This window comes from Fistularia commersonii, chromosome 8 (genome assembly GCF_037954325.1).
Source record: "Fistularia commersonii isolate RoL2024-O1a breed Wild chromosome 8, RoL_Fcom_v1.0, whole genome shotgun sequence".
Taxonomy (NCBI): domain Eukaryota; kingdom Metazoa; phylum Chordata; class Actinopteri; order Syngnathiformes; family Fistulariidae; genus Fistularia; species Fistularia commersonii.
In genome coordinates this window covers 5,741,106-5,756,493 of record NC_141291.1, presented here as the reverse complement: position 1 = coordinate 5,756,493, position 15,388 = coordinate 5,741,106, and the positions used below count along the sequence as shown (strand labels likewise).

Genomic DNA, 15,388 nt, shown 5'->3' with positions numbered 1-15,388 from the left:
AACAAATTCACTGTCAGTTTAAAAATTCAGTTCACATTTACTTTATTCGTAGTCATAATTAATTATTTTCGGTATTATTGTTTGTGTGTGTTTAACCAAGTTAATAATATTTAATAGTGGAAAATGTCCATCTTTCTTAATAAATATCCCCGTTTCCAACAATTTCTCAACAACCCTCCGTAAAATCCTTCTAATTCAAAGTTTCTTTTTTTAATTTCATTTCAATTTGAATTTTCCTAAGAAAAAAAAGAAGTAACGTTATTGCCATTATTTAAATAGAGGATTTAAGAAGATTTTCCGGGAGGGGGGGGGGGGGCATCAAGTTAAATAATTAGTGAGGATGTTGAGACGTAAAAGGGACGGGAAGAAGAGGAGGGTCTCTCTCTCTCTCTCTCTCTCTCTCTCTCTCTTTCTCTCTCTCTCCATCTCTCCCTCCCTTCCTCTCCCGCTTCAGACGCGGTAAAACGGGCAGGAGGTGCAGCGGCACGGAGCAGAGCCGCCGAAACACTAAAAAAAAAAAAAAAAAAAAGAAGAAGGAAGAAGAAGAAGAAGAAAAAGGAGAAGGAGCGGACGGAGGCCTGCGGAGGTCAGGCGCGGTCGGATGGTGCGGCTCTCGCCGGGAATGCGCGGCTCCTCCTCGGCTGCCCTCCAACTTGGTGAAGCGCTGCTGGTGAGGGAGGAGGATGGGAGGAAGCTGCTGCTGCTCCTCCAGGCGCCTCGCTCTTTGCCTCGCTCTACTCCTCGGTGAGCGCGTACATGCACACGCACATGCATGCGACAATTTGCACAATCTCCCTCTTCTTTTTTTTTTTTTCTGGTCGAGCGATCGATAATCGAACGGTGACTTTCCCGCCGCTTCCGCGGGGCGTGTTGGCGCGTCTCGTTTGGCGTGTGCGCGTTCCCGCGTGCGCGTGCACTAACATGGGGGATGCCCCCTCCTCCTCTTCATCCTCACACGGACTATAATTTAATTTAAATTAAAAAAAAAATTATGAATTATTAATTATCATAGGAAAGGGTGGGGAGGCGTTGTGGTGGTGGTTTATAAGGGAATATGTGTGTGTGTGTGTGTGTGTGTGTGTGTGTGTGTGTGTGTGTGTAGGGGGTCACGCGTGATCGGCGGAACCGAGCCGCTTCCCGCCGCCGCAGTGCGAGTGGGGCTGCAGCGGGAGGAGTCACCGGACCGCGGGAAAAAAATGAAAATAAAAACATGTATATATTTATGTAGGTATATTTTCTTAAAGTAATTTTTGTATATTTTTTTAGATAAATATAAAAAGACAAGTTATGATATCAAATATCTGCAAATAATAACCGATCGACCCGGTTCGATTTAAATCTTTTAGTTGTAAAATTGAAAGAATCGGAACGAAAAAGATTTCTTTTGTTTGTTTAAAAAAAAAAAAAAAAGTTTTTTTTTTTTTTGTTAGGACCTTAAAATGAAATAAAATTTAAATGAAAAAGATTTTTTTCAAAAAGATCGATTTTGAGTAGTCACGTGTGACCCGAACGGCGACGGTGATTCGTTCGGGTTGAAATGACGGAAGAGGAAGAGGAAGAGGAGGAGGAAGAGGAGGATGTCGGCCGGGGCTCCGTCTAATACCTGGTGCGGAGATGGGAGGGAAAAAGGGATGATGAAAGTGAAGATGGGTGCCGTCTCGTTGTGTTTTCTGCGTTGCATAACGGCGCTGTGGAGGAGGGTCTGGCGTGTGTGTATGTGTGTGTGTGTGTGTATGTGTGTGTGTGTGTGTGTTCGTTTCTCTGGCGGCGGCAGAGAGAAATGCTGAATTATTCAGGACACAGATCCTCCTCCGTGCTATTGTTAGAGAGAGAGAGATGGGAAGAGAGAGAGAGAGTGATTTAATCGGGAGGGGAGAAAAAAAACAACAACAACGAAATCAAGAGGGAATCACAGGTTTTGAGTTTTTTTCAGATTAAAAAGAAAATTAAAATCTGATCTGAAACCGAGCGGAAGTGAACGCACCACCGCCGGATAACTCACCGGACGGAGAAAAATCGATTGAAATCGATTAATCGGTCCGGTTGTTATGAGCGCCCCACCACAACCACACAAACACACATATTTTTTCCTTTCTTTTTCATTTAATTCTGTTTTTTTAATGTTATTTTAAAACCGCAATTTGACGTTTTGATGCGTCGAATCCCATCAGAACCACGTGTCCGGATGTGAAAGCGCCTGAAAGCCTCTTTGAATGAAAACACATTATTTATCTATTTTAATAACAAATGAACTCATTTTATTTTATCATATTTTTTGTCTTCATGGGCCTTGCGTGACTTTTCTGTCTTTTTTTTGCACGTGCGTGTTTCCTGCGGGGTTTTGGCGCGCGGAGGTGGGTGTGTCACCGTAAGTCACGCCGCTCCTGGCGTGGAAGCGCCGCAGTGTGTGTGTGTGTGTGTGTGTATGCGCGCTTGTGTGTGTGTGCGTGTGTGTGAGGTTTCATAGATGGGGGTGTGAATGAGAGAGTAATGCGTGTGCTTGGATGGGTGGGGTGTGAGTGTGTGTGTGTGTGTGAACGCAACGAATAAATGGATAAATAAATAATGCGGTCGTGCACGCGCATCGTTGTCCTAATTTCATTTAAATCGAAATGCAGGACCTTTTCGCATTAAACCTATAAGTACAAACACACGTAAATGAACTCGGAGGGAAAAAATAATCAATAATCGATAAGGGAAAAATTATATAATGTTTTATGATGATTTAAATAATTATATACATGCGCGTTTGTTACAGGTAAATCAGAATTGATTGATAAAAGAGACCGGGGGAGTGTGATGACACGCACGCGTCCACGCACACCCACGTTTAAGTTCATTTCAAATGTAATAATAACAATAATAAAAAAGGATTGCTAGAATAAAGGTGATGTAAGATTTTATTTCGAATCATAATGATCGATTATGTATTGTAATACGAAACGATGATATTGGTTAAATGAAAAAAAACAACGTTTTTTGTTATTTTTCCGCCTCCGATTTGAACGGGATTATAATTTCCGCAGACTAAAAAGAAACTGCAGAAAAGTCACGATGTTCGCGTTGCAGCGTGTTACCGAGAGATGATGTAATGCCTCCTCACACATGCAGGGGGTGGGGCGTGTGCGTGTGCATGCATGTGTGTGCGTGTGTGTGTGTGTGTTGGGGGGGTCCCTCATTCATCCTCCGTTGCAGGACATTTTTACACCCGTGTTTTTTCTGTTGAGGAGAAAATGTGAACAAAAGCTGAAACGATTCATATGATTTATTCCTTTTTTAAAAAAGATTAAATATTAAATGTGTAAAGAATCTAAAAATAAATCTAAATTCCCGGATTTGTTGAGATTTAGAGGCTCCGTTCCGTGTCCGCGGCGGCAATGAACGGAATTCGAGAACCGATCGAAAGTAATCAGATTACTCTCACGGTTTCAACCGAATCTGCACATGAATCCGGTCACATACATAAACGTTGTTCTTTATTTTAATGATTATTTAGTTTCTAAAACAAGGGGGGGGGGGGGCTGATTGCAGAACTGGCGGCGTAAATTGATTTTAAATCAATGAATTAATGAATAATGAAGTAACAAATGAATTAATAGATTAATAGATAAAATAACTAACGTCGCAGAAGCCAAAATGAATAGATCCCATTGCAGTCACTGAAGTTGGCTGAGTTCCTATTTCAAACCAGTCAAACTATGATCATATGTTAATGATTCTGTATTTATGAATAAATGAATAAATAAATGACTGAATGGATCATCGAATAAATCTCCTTGCAGAAACCAGAGATACGGAAGTCTTGTGAGCTCCTCTTACAAATGAGTCAAAACTACATTTACATACAAAGTATTATATTTCATGAATGAATGAATGAATCTGTTTTCACCATTCAGAAGCCGGAGTCACTGAAGCTGGGTCAGCTCATCTTTTAAACAAGTCAAAACATCTTTTAAATAAGTCAAAACTATGGATCTGTACAAATTATTATGTATTTTATAAAGGAATGAATGAATGAGTGAGTCAACTAATTAATCTCATTTCACCATTTCAGAAGGTGGGTCAGATCTCCTTTTAAACAAGTCAAAACTATGTATTGAAAAAAAATTAAATATCTTACGAATGAACAAATGAATGAGTGAGTTAGTGAATGAATGAATCCCATTTCACCATGTCAGAAGCCGGTGTCACTCAAATCGAATGAGCTTCTCTATCAAAACAAGTCCTAACTATGATTATTTATCAACAATTCTGTAATTATGAATGAATGATTGGATAAATGAATGTCAATATATCAGAGTGTCCAGCAGGGGCAGCACAAAAAGCGTTTGCACATGGTTTTTATTACCTGCCGATATCTAATCTGTAGCTTTTCCCAGAAAAACGATAAAACGTTAAAAACCGACACGAAATATCTTATTTTTGCTTTTATTTCATGTAATTATACTTATTATTTACCCCCCCCTCCACGATATTCTTGGTGTTCAGTTCTTCCACAACATGGGAAACAAACGTAGAATCTGATTGGATGTTTAAGCGCTTAAATGTAAATATACACTGGATTTGATTAGGTTTCTGCTTGTTCTCGAGTCATGTAAAAAAATCATGTACATTTAAATGAAATACTTCACGTACTGTATAGTGGGGGTGAACCATCGCAAGCGTCTCCGAGTGCAAACAGAAAAAGGCCGTTGTTTTGCTTTCCAAGCCAGGAGAACCTGCCTCTTGCGTTCACGCTCTGCCAGCCTGGAGTGTGTATGTTTGTGTGTGTGTGTGTGTGTGTGTGTGTGTGCGTGCGTGCGCTGTGATCAACCCTGAGTCCTTGCAAGCCCCCCCCAACGTGTCATAAAACGCTCCAGAATTAGTTTCCACAGAACGACACCACTGCTCCTAGCGCGTGATTCATCGCGGCGCCCTGGCGTTTTTACGCTTCCTATTCATTTTTTTTTTTTCTCTGTGACGATATTTCCACGCAATTTGAAACTTTTAATTTGGTTTTCCATCCAGGCCGGGACATCCTGCCAGCAGATGTGTTGCATTTTAATCAGACTTCATCGCTTTAACGGAGCATAACTTTAAATTTAATGTCAAAAAAAACTCTCCCGTGTGGTGAAAACGTGCAGATTTGATAGTCTTGCGAAGATAAGCGACGTTTAAGGCCACGGATTGCCAGTTTTCCGCGGGTTGCTTGCTGAACCTGAACGCATCGCTAAAACCACCGCTAATGTTCTGCACCTCCGTGAAGCGGAGTGACCCTTCATGCTATCTGGGGCGCTAGTCTGGTGATGAGACGATGCGAAAAAGAGATTCAGTATCTTGGATATTCCAGAAGGCTTTATTCATATGAGTGGAATATGTAAAGATTACAAATATTTTCTTATGAAGATAAAAGTATTCATTTTTTTCATCACCACAATGTCCTAGAGCCAGGTCAGTCGCAACGCTGTGGCTGTAAAAAAATTCAAAATAAGTAGAAAAACTAAATTTCTGTGGTCTCTCAAGGGTGAAGATGGAAGGAGGATTAAACTGGATTTTATTTCAATTATAACAAAACACTAAGACGACCGACAGTCGGTCACCGGGCTGAACTTCTGATATAATTGTGAAAAAACAATCGCACATTTTCCGCCAACTGTCTTGAAAATTGCTGACCGATTTAAGTCTCAATTTTACGATTTCTTTCAGTCCTTAAATGTCACCTAAATACAATAGTATATAACGTTATTTTCTCGCCTCCGGCTGTTTTGGTCAGGTGGATGACGATGCATTTGAAGGTCCTGCTTGAAAACCGACGTTGGATGATGTAACTCCAGATTTAAGGGTCCGTCTTTGAGTATGAATCTCAAAAAGAAACTGCCTGTTTGGCGTGAAACGGCCGCCGACCTTCTCGGGCTAAAGCTGCGACGTAACCACGGCAACAGAGAGAAGGGCGACCTCTCGCGTCAGATATGAACCACCTTGAACTTCCTGTCTGTGTGCAACCGAGAGCAAACCCATCATTTTTACAGGCGTTTCGACCCTTTCTCTTCGGCGTCGTATACAGCAGCGGACCGAACCATTTAAGTTACGGGGGGGTGGGGGAACGACCGAAAATCAACCCCGTTGATCGGGTGATTCAGGGATTCAACTGAAAATGCACGCATGAACTCTGTATTTGTTTCTTTTTTTTGGAAAACAAACAAACAAACAAAAATAACAATAGAGCCTCGCCCCCTTACTTCGCACAGCGAGGAAACCCGGAACCCCCCTCGACCCATCTCAAGGTCGGCCATGCCGGAAAGTGATTTGAATCAAAAAGAGAATCACAAAGAGACTATTACAAATATAAAAGATGACTTTGAAGTAACGTGGATATGGATGGTGTGTGTGTGTGTTGGGGGGGGGCATCGTACCTGAGGACACATGGCAAAGTCCCTGTCAGCGTCAAATCCTTCAATTACTATCACTCAAACACCAATCCGGCCTCTCTTGAATTGAGTCTTCGCCTGACTTTTCAGTGTGTGTGTGTGTGTGTGTATGTGTGTGTAGATAAACAAGAAAATCACCTTGCAATGAACCTGAGAGCATCTGATGCAAAATGTCCAGATTTCTATGAGTAAGCCATATTTTGAAGGGCAAGTGTAAGGTGTGTATGTGTGTGTGTGTGTTTGGGTGTGTGTGTGTGTGTGTCACCGTGTCCTGCTGGGTTTATTATAGCAAACCACTGGAACCTCCTCCTCTAACAGCCGTGCTTCGTCTGACACGTCACGCCGAGTTAGTCCACAGAGTGATGTAGTGGAACTTATTACCCGAGCCGATCAATCAGCGAAATCCCCTGCTTAACGAACCGCACACACACACACACACACACGCACACACACACACACACAAACACAGCCATCGTGGGTCACGTACGGGGGTGTGTGCGTGTGTCACATGGTAAAAAGAGGGATGGAGACTTATCAGATGCGGCAACCCCAGAGGTGTTTTATATCCGTCAGATTAATTGGAAGGGGGTGGTTCTCTCTCTTTCCCTCACACACACACACACACACACACACACGAACACACGCACACACACATGCTGACACATAAAAGCACTGTGTAAAAAAACATGTGAGGCCCGCCGGAGCACAAAGCAAGGGAATGACATTTACATGCTTTACATATACATTCTGAAAACAAGGGGATATGGGCGAATTATCCAAAAATAATAACCCCTAAAAATCATAAAGAAATTAATAGTAAAATCAATGATAAATAAAATAAAATAAAGTAAAATTTTTGACGGAGGGAAATAAATATGTGTCTCCTCTGATTCGCTGATCGGCTTCTGGCAGTGAAAGTCACCGGGGGTGGGGGAGCGCGGGGGTGTCTGGGTTACTCACTGAGATGCGCGCGGGCGTCGATGACGTCACGGACGCCGACATCGTTCCCACCTCCTGAAGCGTGACAACCAAAACACAGATGTATAAATAACACGGTAATAGAGCTATTATTACACAAAGAGCTGCTGAACTCATCAAGGAGGAGGAGGAGGAGGAGGAGGAGGAGGAGGCAACATCATCTGTCAGTATCACCAAGGTTTTCATGTATTTTCATAAATACCCGGTTGCCCGAAATAAGTCAAAATGATTTTTAGCCCTTTGAAAAGAAGAGACCTTTTTTAAAGCTTAAAGATAGAAGTGGAGGAGGAATTTCTCCAAATAAATTCAAACAAAGACATCAGAATTGGAATCACAACTTAATATTGTTTTTGAATTATCGAATGCGATTCGAACAATAACAATTATTTTTCGTATTATTGAATTGTTATTTTATTTCCATTTGAGTCAGGATAGAATTTTGCTCAGTGTTTTTTTTTTTTGGACATCCTTGGCAAGGAATTCCGATTGGGTTTTAAAACCATCCAATGGTGAATCAGATGATTTGTTTCCATGACAACCACAAACACTGGGTTGTTTTCGGGTGTCCATCAGGGATAGTACCTGGCGACTGGTACTTTTTTCGTATCTGCTCCGGTGAGTTTCCAAGTAAGCTGAGCCTGATGTTCAAAACGTGACGTAAACAGACCGCTGGCCACTGATTGGCTGGAGCCATCTGAAAAAGATATCGCTACATGTTAGCATGCTGTAGCTTGTAGCCTTCTGTAGCTCTTCTCTTGCTCTGCCATCCATTGTTTGTGCGTTTCTTGTAAAGCACGTCATGAGCCTGACCACATAGAAACTACCATATTTTTCAGTCTATTGAGCGCATCTGAATGTAAGCTGCACAAAAATGAAAATAAATAAAAAAATTACATGTGAACATATATAGGCCGCACTTGTTTATAAGCCGCAGATGTCCATGTTATAACATGAGGTATTTACACAGAAACATTTATCTCAACTTTTAATTAAATGCATACTGGTGACATCCATGAATAATCATCCATAATAAATAAAATAAATAAAAAACTGGAAATGCTTTTTTCCAAACAGTGCCTGTAACACGGCCGATGAAAAAGATTAATAATAAATAAGACAAGGAAAAGCCCATCCATTTTCTATCCCCGCTTTGTCCTACTCCAGCTGATCTTCGTCTTCCTCCTGCGCGCTAAAACCACAAAAGTCGTCTTCTTCAGCATCGGAATTGAGCAGCCTCAGAATTTCACGGAAATTTCAGTGGTCCGATGTGAAGGGCCAGAATGTTTTGGTGGCATTTGTAATGAAATGAAAAAAGTAGCGGCTTATAGCCCGGAAATTACGGGAGCAAATCCCAATTTTTTTTCCTCTTTTATCGTTTCGGGGCAGAAATGCAAGTCAGCAATGGATCACTACAACCACAGAGTGTTTTACCGCCGTTGCCCTGAGAGAGGTGCCAGAACTCACCGCAAACAACCGTCGAATCCGTAGAAAGTCTGACTGAATTATTGACTTCTACACCATCGAAGGCCCCGGAGGAAGTTCTGGAGCCCCGCGTTTGTCCGTCCCTGTTCTGACTCTGTCTTTGTCCCCCTTTCTCACAGTCTCGGTGTTGCAGACGGTGCTGGTCAGCGCAGGTCAGTGTGACTTGGTGTTCAGGGGACTGTCGGATTGCCTGCTTCAGCTCGGGGAGAACATGGCCACCTACCCCCAGGACCTGGACGACAGGGAGAACCTGCACAAGATCTGCACGTAGGTGTTTAACACGTTTGCACCTTTCCGGGTGTCGCGATGACGGTTAATAGAGCGCCTCGGGCGCTTTTAGGAGCGAGGTCATCTGAAAATGTGCGTTTAGCTGTAAGTTATTTGGGGATTGCGGAAGAATCCCCTCACGATCAAAAATACATAACATCAACTTTCTATTCTATTAGATGAATTTATTCAAATGAATGAAAGAAATGTAGAGATAGCAACACTCCCCTGATATTTTGCAGGAATAATCTCCTAAAAGCGCGAGAAGTACTGATAATTACGGGGAAAACATTCAACTTTACAAAAAAACATGAATAGATCATTTGAAAAAAAGTGACATTTTTACTAAATGGTTCCAGTGGGATGAAAGAAAGGGGTAGGAAAAACGGGACTATTTTTTTTCTAAAATGCTTAATCAGTTTCTGAGGCCCTGTGGTTGACATCTGATTGGTCCTGGTTAAGCCCCGCCTCTTGGATAAATAAATAGATACAAACAAAAAGTGACAAAGTTATAGAAATGTGTCAGAGAGATGGGACTTTTTTTTTCCAGAATGTCTAATCACAACTAGTGGGCTGTCGCCGTATGAAGCCCTGTGATTGACAGGCGACCGGTTCTGGTTAAGCCCCGCCTCCTAGAAAAATATATGCATTTATACAAAAAGGGACATTAATAAAAACGTCTCCAGGTGGATTAAAGATGTGTCAGAAAGACATGACTATTTTTTCCAGAACACCTAGTTGCCTGTTTCCATGCGATACCCTGTGATTGACAGGCGACCAGTCCTGGTTAAGCCCCGCCTCTTGGCCGGGCCCCTGATCCCGGGCAGAGGATAATCGGTGTAGACGATGAATGAACGAACGAATGACAATAACAAAAACAATAGCAGAGCGAAGGGGAGAGCAAAAAACAAAAAACACTTTGCCCGCGGGAGATTTCAAGGAACTGCTCTGTTTCAAAGAAGTGATTCACAGGTTTCGGGGTCAGATTCCTAGAAGGACCCCTGTCCGGTACACCGAGGAGGTGGGGTGGGGTGTGTGTGTGTGTGTGTGTGTGTGTGTGTGGGGGGGGGGGCGCTCCGAGGCCGGCGGAGGAAATGAGATGTGTGATTTAACCGCAAACCCTGCGGGCGACACCCAAGCTTTGGAGGGTGATCACATATGGGCCCCCCCACCCCCACTCCCACTCCCAGCACACACAGAGCGAGTGGGCAGCAGATGGCACACTGCAGCTCTCCCCTCCCTGCACACACACACACACACACACACACACACACACACACACACACACAGCTTTTTAATTCGGTGACAGCTCCATCACAGCGGTGTCGAGGCGTGGCACACACACACACACACGCGCGTGCGCACCAACACCCACACCCACACCCACACACACACATACACTGGTTAATTGCTCTGAGATGGCGCATCAACACGGCCCGGTTCACGGGGTCAACATCAATAAGAGCAGATTGGAAGATTGGATTAGATTCTTGCGGCACGCTTCATTGAGCCGGCTGGTGTCATCACGGGGAGGGGGGGAAGAGGAGGAGGCAGAGACTGATGACAGGTGGGAGGGATGGATAGATGGATGGATGGATAGATGGAAGGCAGAAACACACTCAAGGAGGAATTAAACTGAGATATATGTCGTCCGAACAATTGGAAAAGAGGAACGGGGGAGCCTGGGGGTGCGGGGGGTGGGCGGGCAGGAGACCCCCTCTATGCCCCCCCCCCCCCCCCTCCTCTCCTCCATTACCCCATGGGAGTATGAATAAAACATGACCCTGGCTGAGGAAGAAATTAAAAGGGGAAGAGGCTAGAAACATGTAGGTGGATCGGGAGGAAAGAGGGATGAAGGGAAGGAAGTAGGAAGGGGGAAGGAGAGATGGACAGAGGAGGTGATGGAGGGCAAGAAAAGCAAACCCGCGTCAACTGACCTTTAGTTTGAAGGTTTTTGTCTATTCACATGTTATGAACATGTTATTAACATGTTAGCATCTCTGCTACCATTGAATTGGTTTAAAACTTTTTCCCATTTTTTTGGTTTTGCTTGTTTGTATAATTCTCCAAATGTGGAGCAGCAAACACGCCTCTCCCTTTTTTTTTTTTTTTTTTTCCGTTTTTCCTGGAATAAAAACCCAAAACGCCGGCTGTGTCCTCGCGAGCTCGCTCCTCGCCGAGCCGGATCCCGGGACGGCTTCCAGCTTTGGCTCGGGCCCCGCCGAGCCCACCCGATGTATTCGGTTTCAACCCCGGGGCCATCCTCCCCGCAGCCGCAGACGCAACGTGTAACGCCCGCTGTGTTTTTTTTTTTTTCTTTTCTCCCGCCAGATACTGGGATAACTTCCACTCATGTGCCACGACTGCGCTGGCCGACTGCCAGGAGGGAGCCACCGACCTCTGGGAGAAACTGAAAAAGGAGTCCCGCAATCTGGATATCCGCGGGAGCTTGTTTGAACTGTGCGGCGGCGGCAACGGGGCCCCGAGATCGGCCGACGCCAGGGGCCTCGGCGTGCTCCTAACCGCGCTGCCCACCCTACTGACTTGGCTGGTGTTTTAACGTGGAGTAAAGAGTTACGAAAAAAGAATGGAGGGGGAAAAAAAAAAAAAAAGAAAATAGAAGCTTCTCTCCAATAACGAAAATATAACGTCAAGGATTCATTGCCAAGAAAACAACAAAAGTACACCCCCGCGCCCCCGCCCCCTCCCGTAATGGATTCTTTTCTACGCCGTAGCCTGGTTTGCCTTCTTGGGACATCTGCAGGTCCATCCGCCCCGGAGCGCTCACTCGGATCACACGCCGGCCCCCCTCCAACCCCCTCCCCGAAGCCCAAGGTCCACCAACCATGTAAAGTTCAACGCGGCGTGGAGCCGGGGAAACGACGATGAAAACGTGAAGGATTCCACCCCCGCCGCCCGCTTACGATCGTGGAATTACACGGCGTTGAAGTCACGAGAGCCACGGCGCAGGAGGGCAAACGCTACGAAAATAAGACTGCCGAGGCCCCGAGGCCATTCCATTTCGTCATGGACAGTTTTTCCCTTTTCTATCGCGCCACTTTGAATTTGGTAGGTTTGATGGACTGTTTGCTTGACCGGGTTGAAATATTTGTACTCTTACTAGCTGTTTTTGTGCTCATGGTCGCACCGGTTTTTAATTTTTGTTTTTTTATCGGCGGACAGACTGACCTTGATGTGAACTGACCAAGCGATGAAAAAAAGCACACGCTTGAATTTCTTAGCGTGCTAGTTTTTAAGCACAATTGCTAGCGACCGACAGAGAATGTGAGGACGCGTGGTGTTGTTTGGGATAAGGCGCCATATTGTGAGGACATAAAAAAAAATTCTCCCCGTCCGCTTTTTTCATCAACCGATAGTTAGTTGGTTGGTTGTTTCCCGGAATCAGAAGCCAAAAACAACATAAACAAACAATTAAAAAAATGCCGTTGTCTTGAGCGTCTTTACGATTGTTTGATATTAACCTCACATTCTCTGTTGGAGTGGCCAAATACTGATTTTTAGCTAATTATTTTCTGGTGCGACCATTATTTCCCCCCCGCCAAAGTTTGAGGTGCAGGGACGAGGTTGAGAATATAAAGCCTGCAGACGGTTGCTAACCTGCATGATGTCATACCTTTTTTTCAGGAAATGTGTACGGGGATTCAATCACGCTACATGCTGAGCTGTGAACCACTGGTGCCCAGCTAGTTAAATAATCTAGGATGCTCAATCTGATGAATGAAGCACGATTATCGTACGCTGGTACGATCCAGGGTGCAGAAAACACGGGTCCAAGGCTAGCTGGGTTGGGGTTAGCTGGGGTGAAAGTTCGAAAAGGAACACTTGGCGGATGTTTGTCCTAGTTAATTAAGATTATCTGAAAGTTTAGTGAAGAGGCTAAAAAGGTTTTGGTTTATGCTAATGTTAAAGTATTGCCTTAGCAGCCAAATGGTTTTGTCCACGTGGGGAACCTTCTGGCTCAGCAATAAACACGAGGCTAACACTTGAGATTAGCGGCTAAAATGGTCTAAAACATCTTTCACAGACTGACTGTTTGGTACAACAGCCGAAGCGGACTGCTTGATGCTAGCTCGACTATGTATAACAGTTCAGTTGACTGCTAACCGGAACAATTGGGCTAGCAGCTTATTTTGAAGGTTATATTTGATTTAGCAGTCAACAAGGCTACGGAAGCGGCAGTGTCAGCGGACTGTTCAGTTAAGCATGGTAAACTGATGCTAGCTGAAACATTTAGTTAAAGGTTTTAAAAATGTCAAGATACAGGTTTCAGCTAACTTATTTAACCAACAGTTTTTTTAAAGCTAAAATGGTCGGTGACTGGTCAAAGTTAATAAAGCGCAGGTTTTGGATGCATATTAGCGAACGGTTCAAATAAGTCATGCTAAGTCATGCTAAGTCATGCGCGTCTCTGTTCAAAAGTCTAATTAACTGCTAACCCAAACATTTTGGCTGGTAGCTAATTTTGAAAGGAGCTTTATTTGGTTTTGTATTGAGTAGCTGACTGCTCAGTTTGGCATGTAAAATTGACGCTAGCTATAAACCTCCAGATTAAGGTTTTAATTAGCTAAAAGCTAGAGGCTTTGGCTAGAGGTTTTAGCTAAAACCACCGATGATGAACTGATGAACATACAGTTTCTTGCATATTAGCGAACAGTGCAAATAAGTCATGCTGTCCATGCTAACCCAACCTTTGCATTAGCATGGATAAGAGATAAATATTCAGCTTAAGTAATATAAAACTGAACACAGACCGTCTTTTAGTGTTTACAAAATACTTTCTCTCGACCATGTCCTAATACTCTGACTTTTTCGCAATCTTAACCTAGACTCCGTCGGGGAAAGGTTGAAAATTCTAAGCATTAAGAACACGAACAAGCAAACAAAAAATGTGGAGAAAGTTTTGATTCAATTTTGGTTGATTTTCTAGCTCAGTAGAACGGCATTCGCCAATTTAGCACAAAATGTGGATTTTATTTATTTACTATTTTAATTTTTTTGAAAATCCCAACAGCAATACGAAGACATGACTTCACGGCCAGTGTAGCTAAAAACAAACAAACAAAAACAAAACAATAAACCGTGGCTGAAGAGAGATATGACTGTTGCCATTTAGCACATCCCCCCCTTCTCATGAGCCGGTGATCCATCATTTAGAGGTGATATTTTAGGTCTGTGTGTTAGAAATTAAAAAATAAAAAAAACTGAGTCCCAACCGTAGAATATCATAACCTGGAAAAATAAAAAAATAAAAAATAAATAAAAATAAAAAACAAAAATGTAAAAAAAAAAAAAATAAATTCAAGGATGTTCATTTCTACGCGGAGGCGCAGATTTCCGCCGCTTCCCGACGTAAAAACAAACAAAAAAAAAAAAAGACGAGAAAAAAAGACGTGTACTTCTGTTTGTTTGTTGGTTTGTCTCTTTGTTTAACGGGGATGTTGCGTTATGAAAAAAGAAAAACACGAACACACACACAGACACACACACACACACAAAAAGAGAAGACTTTAAAAAAAAAAAACATCTAAGTAGAGAACATGTGTATCAGAGGATTTTGAGAAAATAAAGAGTTTTAAAAGAAAATAAAAATAAAATAGAAGCTCTATCGTAGATCGTCTATCTGGAACAGTTTTAACACAAGATTGATACTTTACAGATTATAGGCCTAATGACATCTATATATATATATATATATATATATATATATATATATTTATATAAATATATATATATATATAAACAATAAATAAATACAAGATTGCTAAAATGATTAAGAGTTATAAATAAACAATGTTTGAAATGAAGTGTGTTTTTGTCATTTTGAACGAATTATATAAATATTATTTTTTCTTTTTCTATAGGGCATTCACAGTGAACACACACACACACACACACACACACACACAGTGGCGCATTCATTATTAATGAAGGGGAGTCCCTGAGCTGCCTGAGTGTATACTGATTGAATGGAAGAGAAGGAGGGGGGTTGTTTGTTCAGTCCGACGTGATGGAAAAATAGACAAAAAAAATGAATAATTAAATAAATCGCAATCAATCGGGATCAGCCATCAGGACGACCTCTTTTCGTCCAGTCTTCCCGTCTTTCATCAATATTGAAACTGCCCGTCTTGAAAATTTCACTTTTTTTTTTATTCATATCCATTCGTCCTTTCATATATGATAGATTTGAAGCCAAGACTGAACAATGAATAATATCAATGACAATCTGGTGC

The 15,388-nt window shown here is 42.7% G+C and overlaps 1 protein-coding gene across 1 annotated transcript; it reads left to right on the top strand.

The window, feature by feature from the left end:
- The first annotated feature begins 447 nt into the window (after window positions 1–447).
- nrn1a (neuritin 1a) lies at window positions 448–14,955 on the top strand. Its single transcript, XM_086150676.1, has 3 exons — window positions 448–744; window positions 8,987–9,134; window positions 11,466–14,955. The coding sequence occupies exons 1-3, from the start codon at window positions 684–686 to the stop codon at window positions 11,692–11,694; spliced, it is 438 nt and encodes a 145-aa protein (XP_086006802.1). The 5' UTR covers window positions 448–683; the 3' UTR covers window positions 11,695–14,955.
- Window positions 14,956–15,388: the final 433 nt, after the last annotated feature.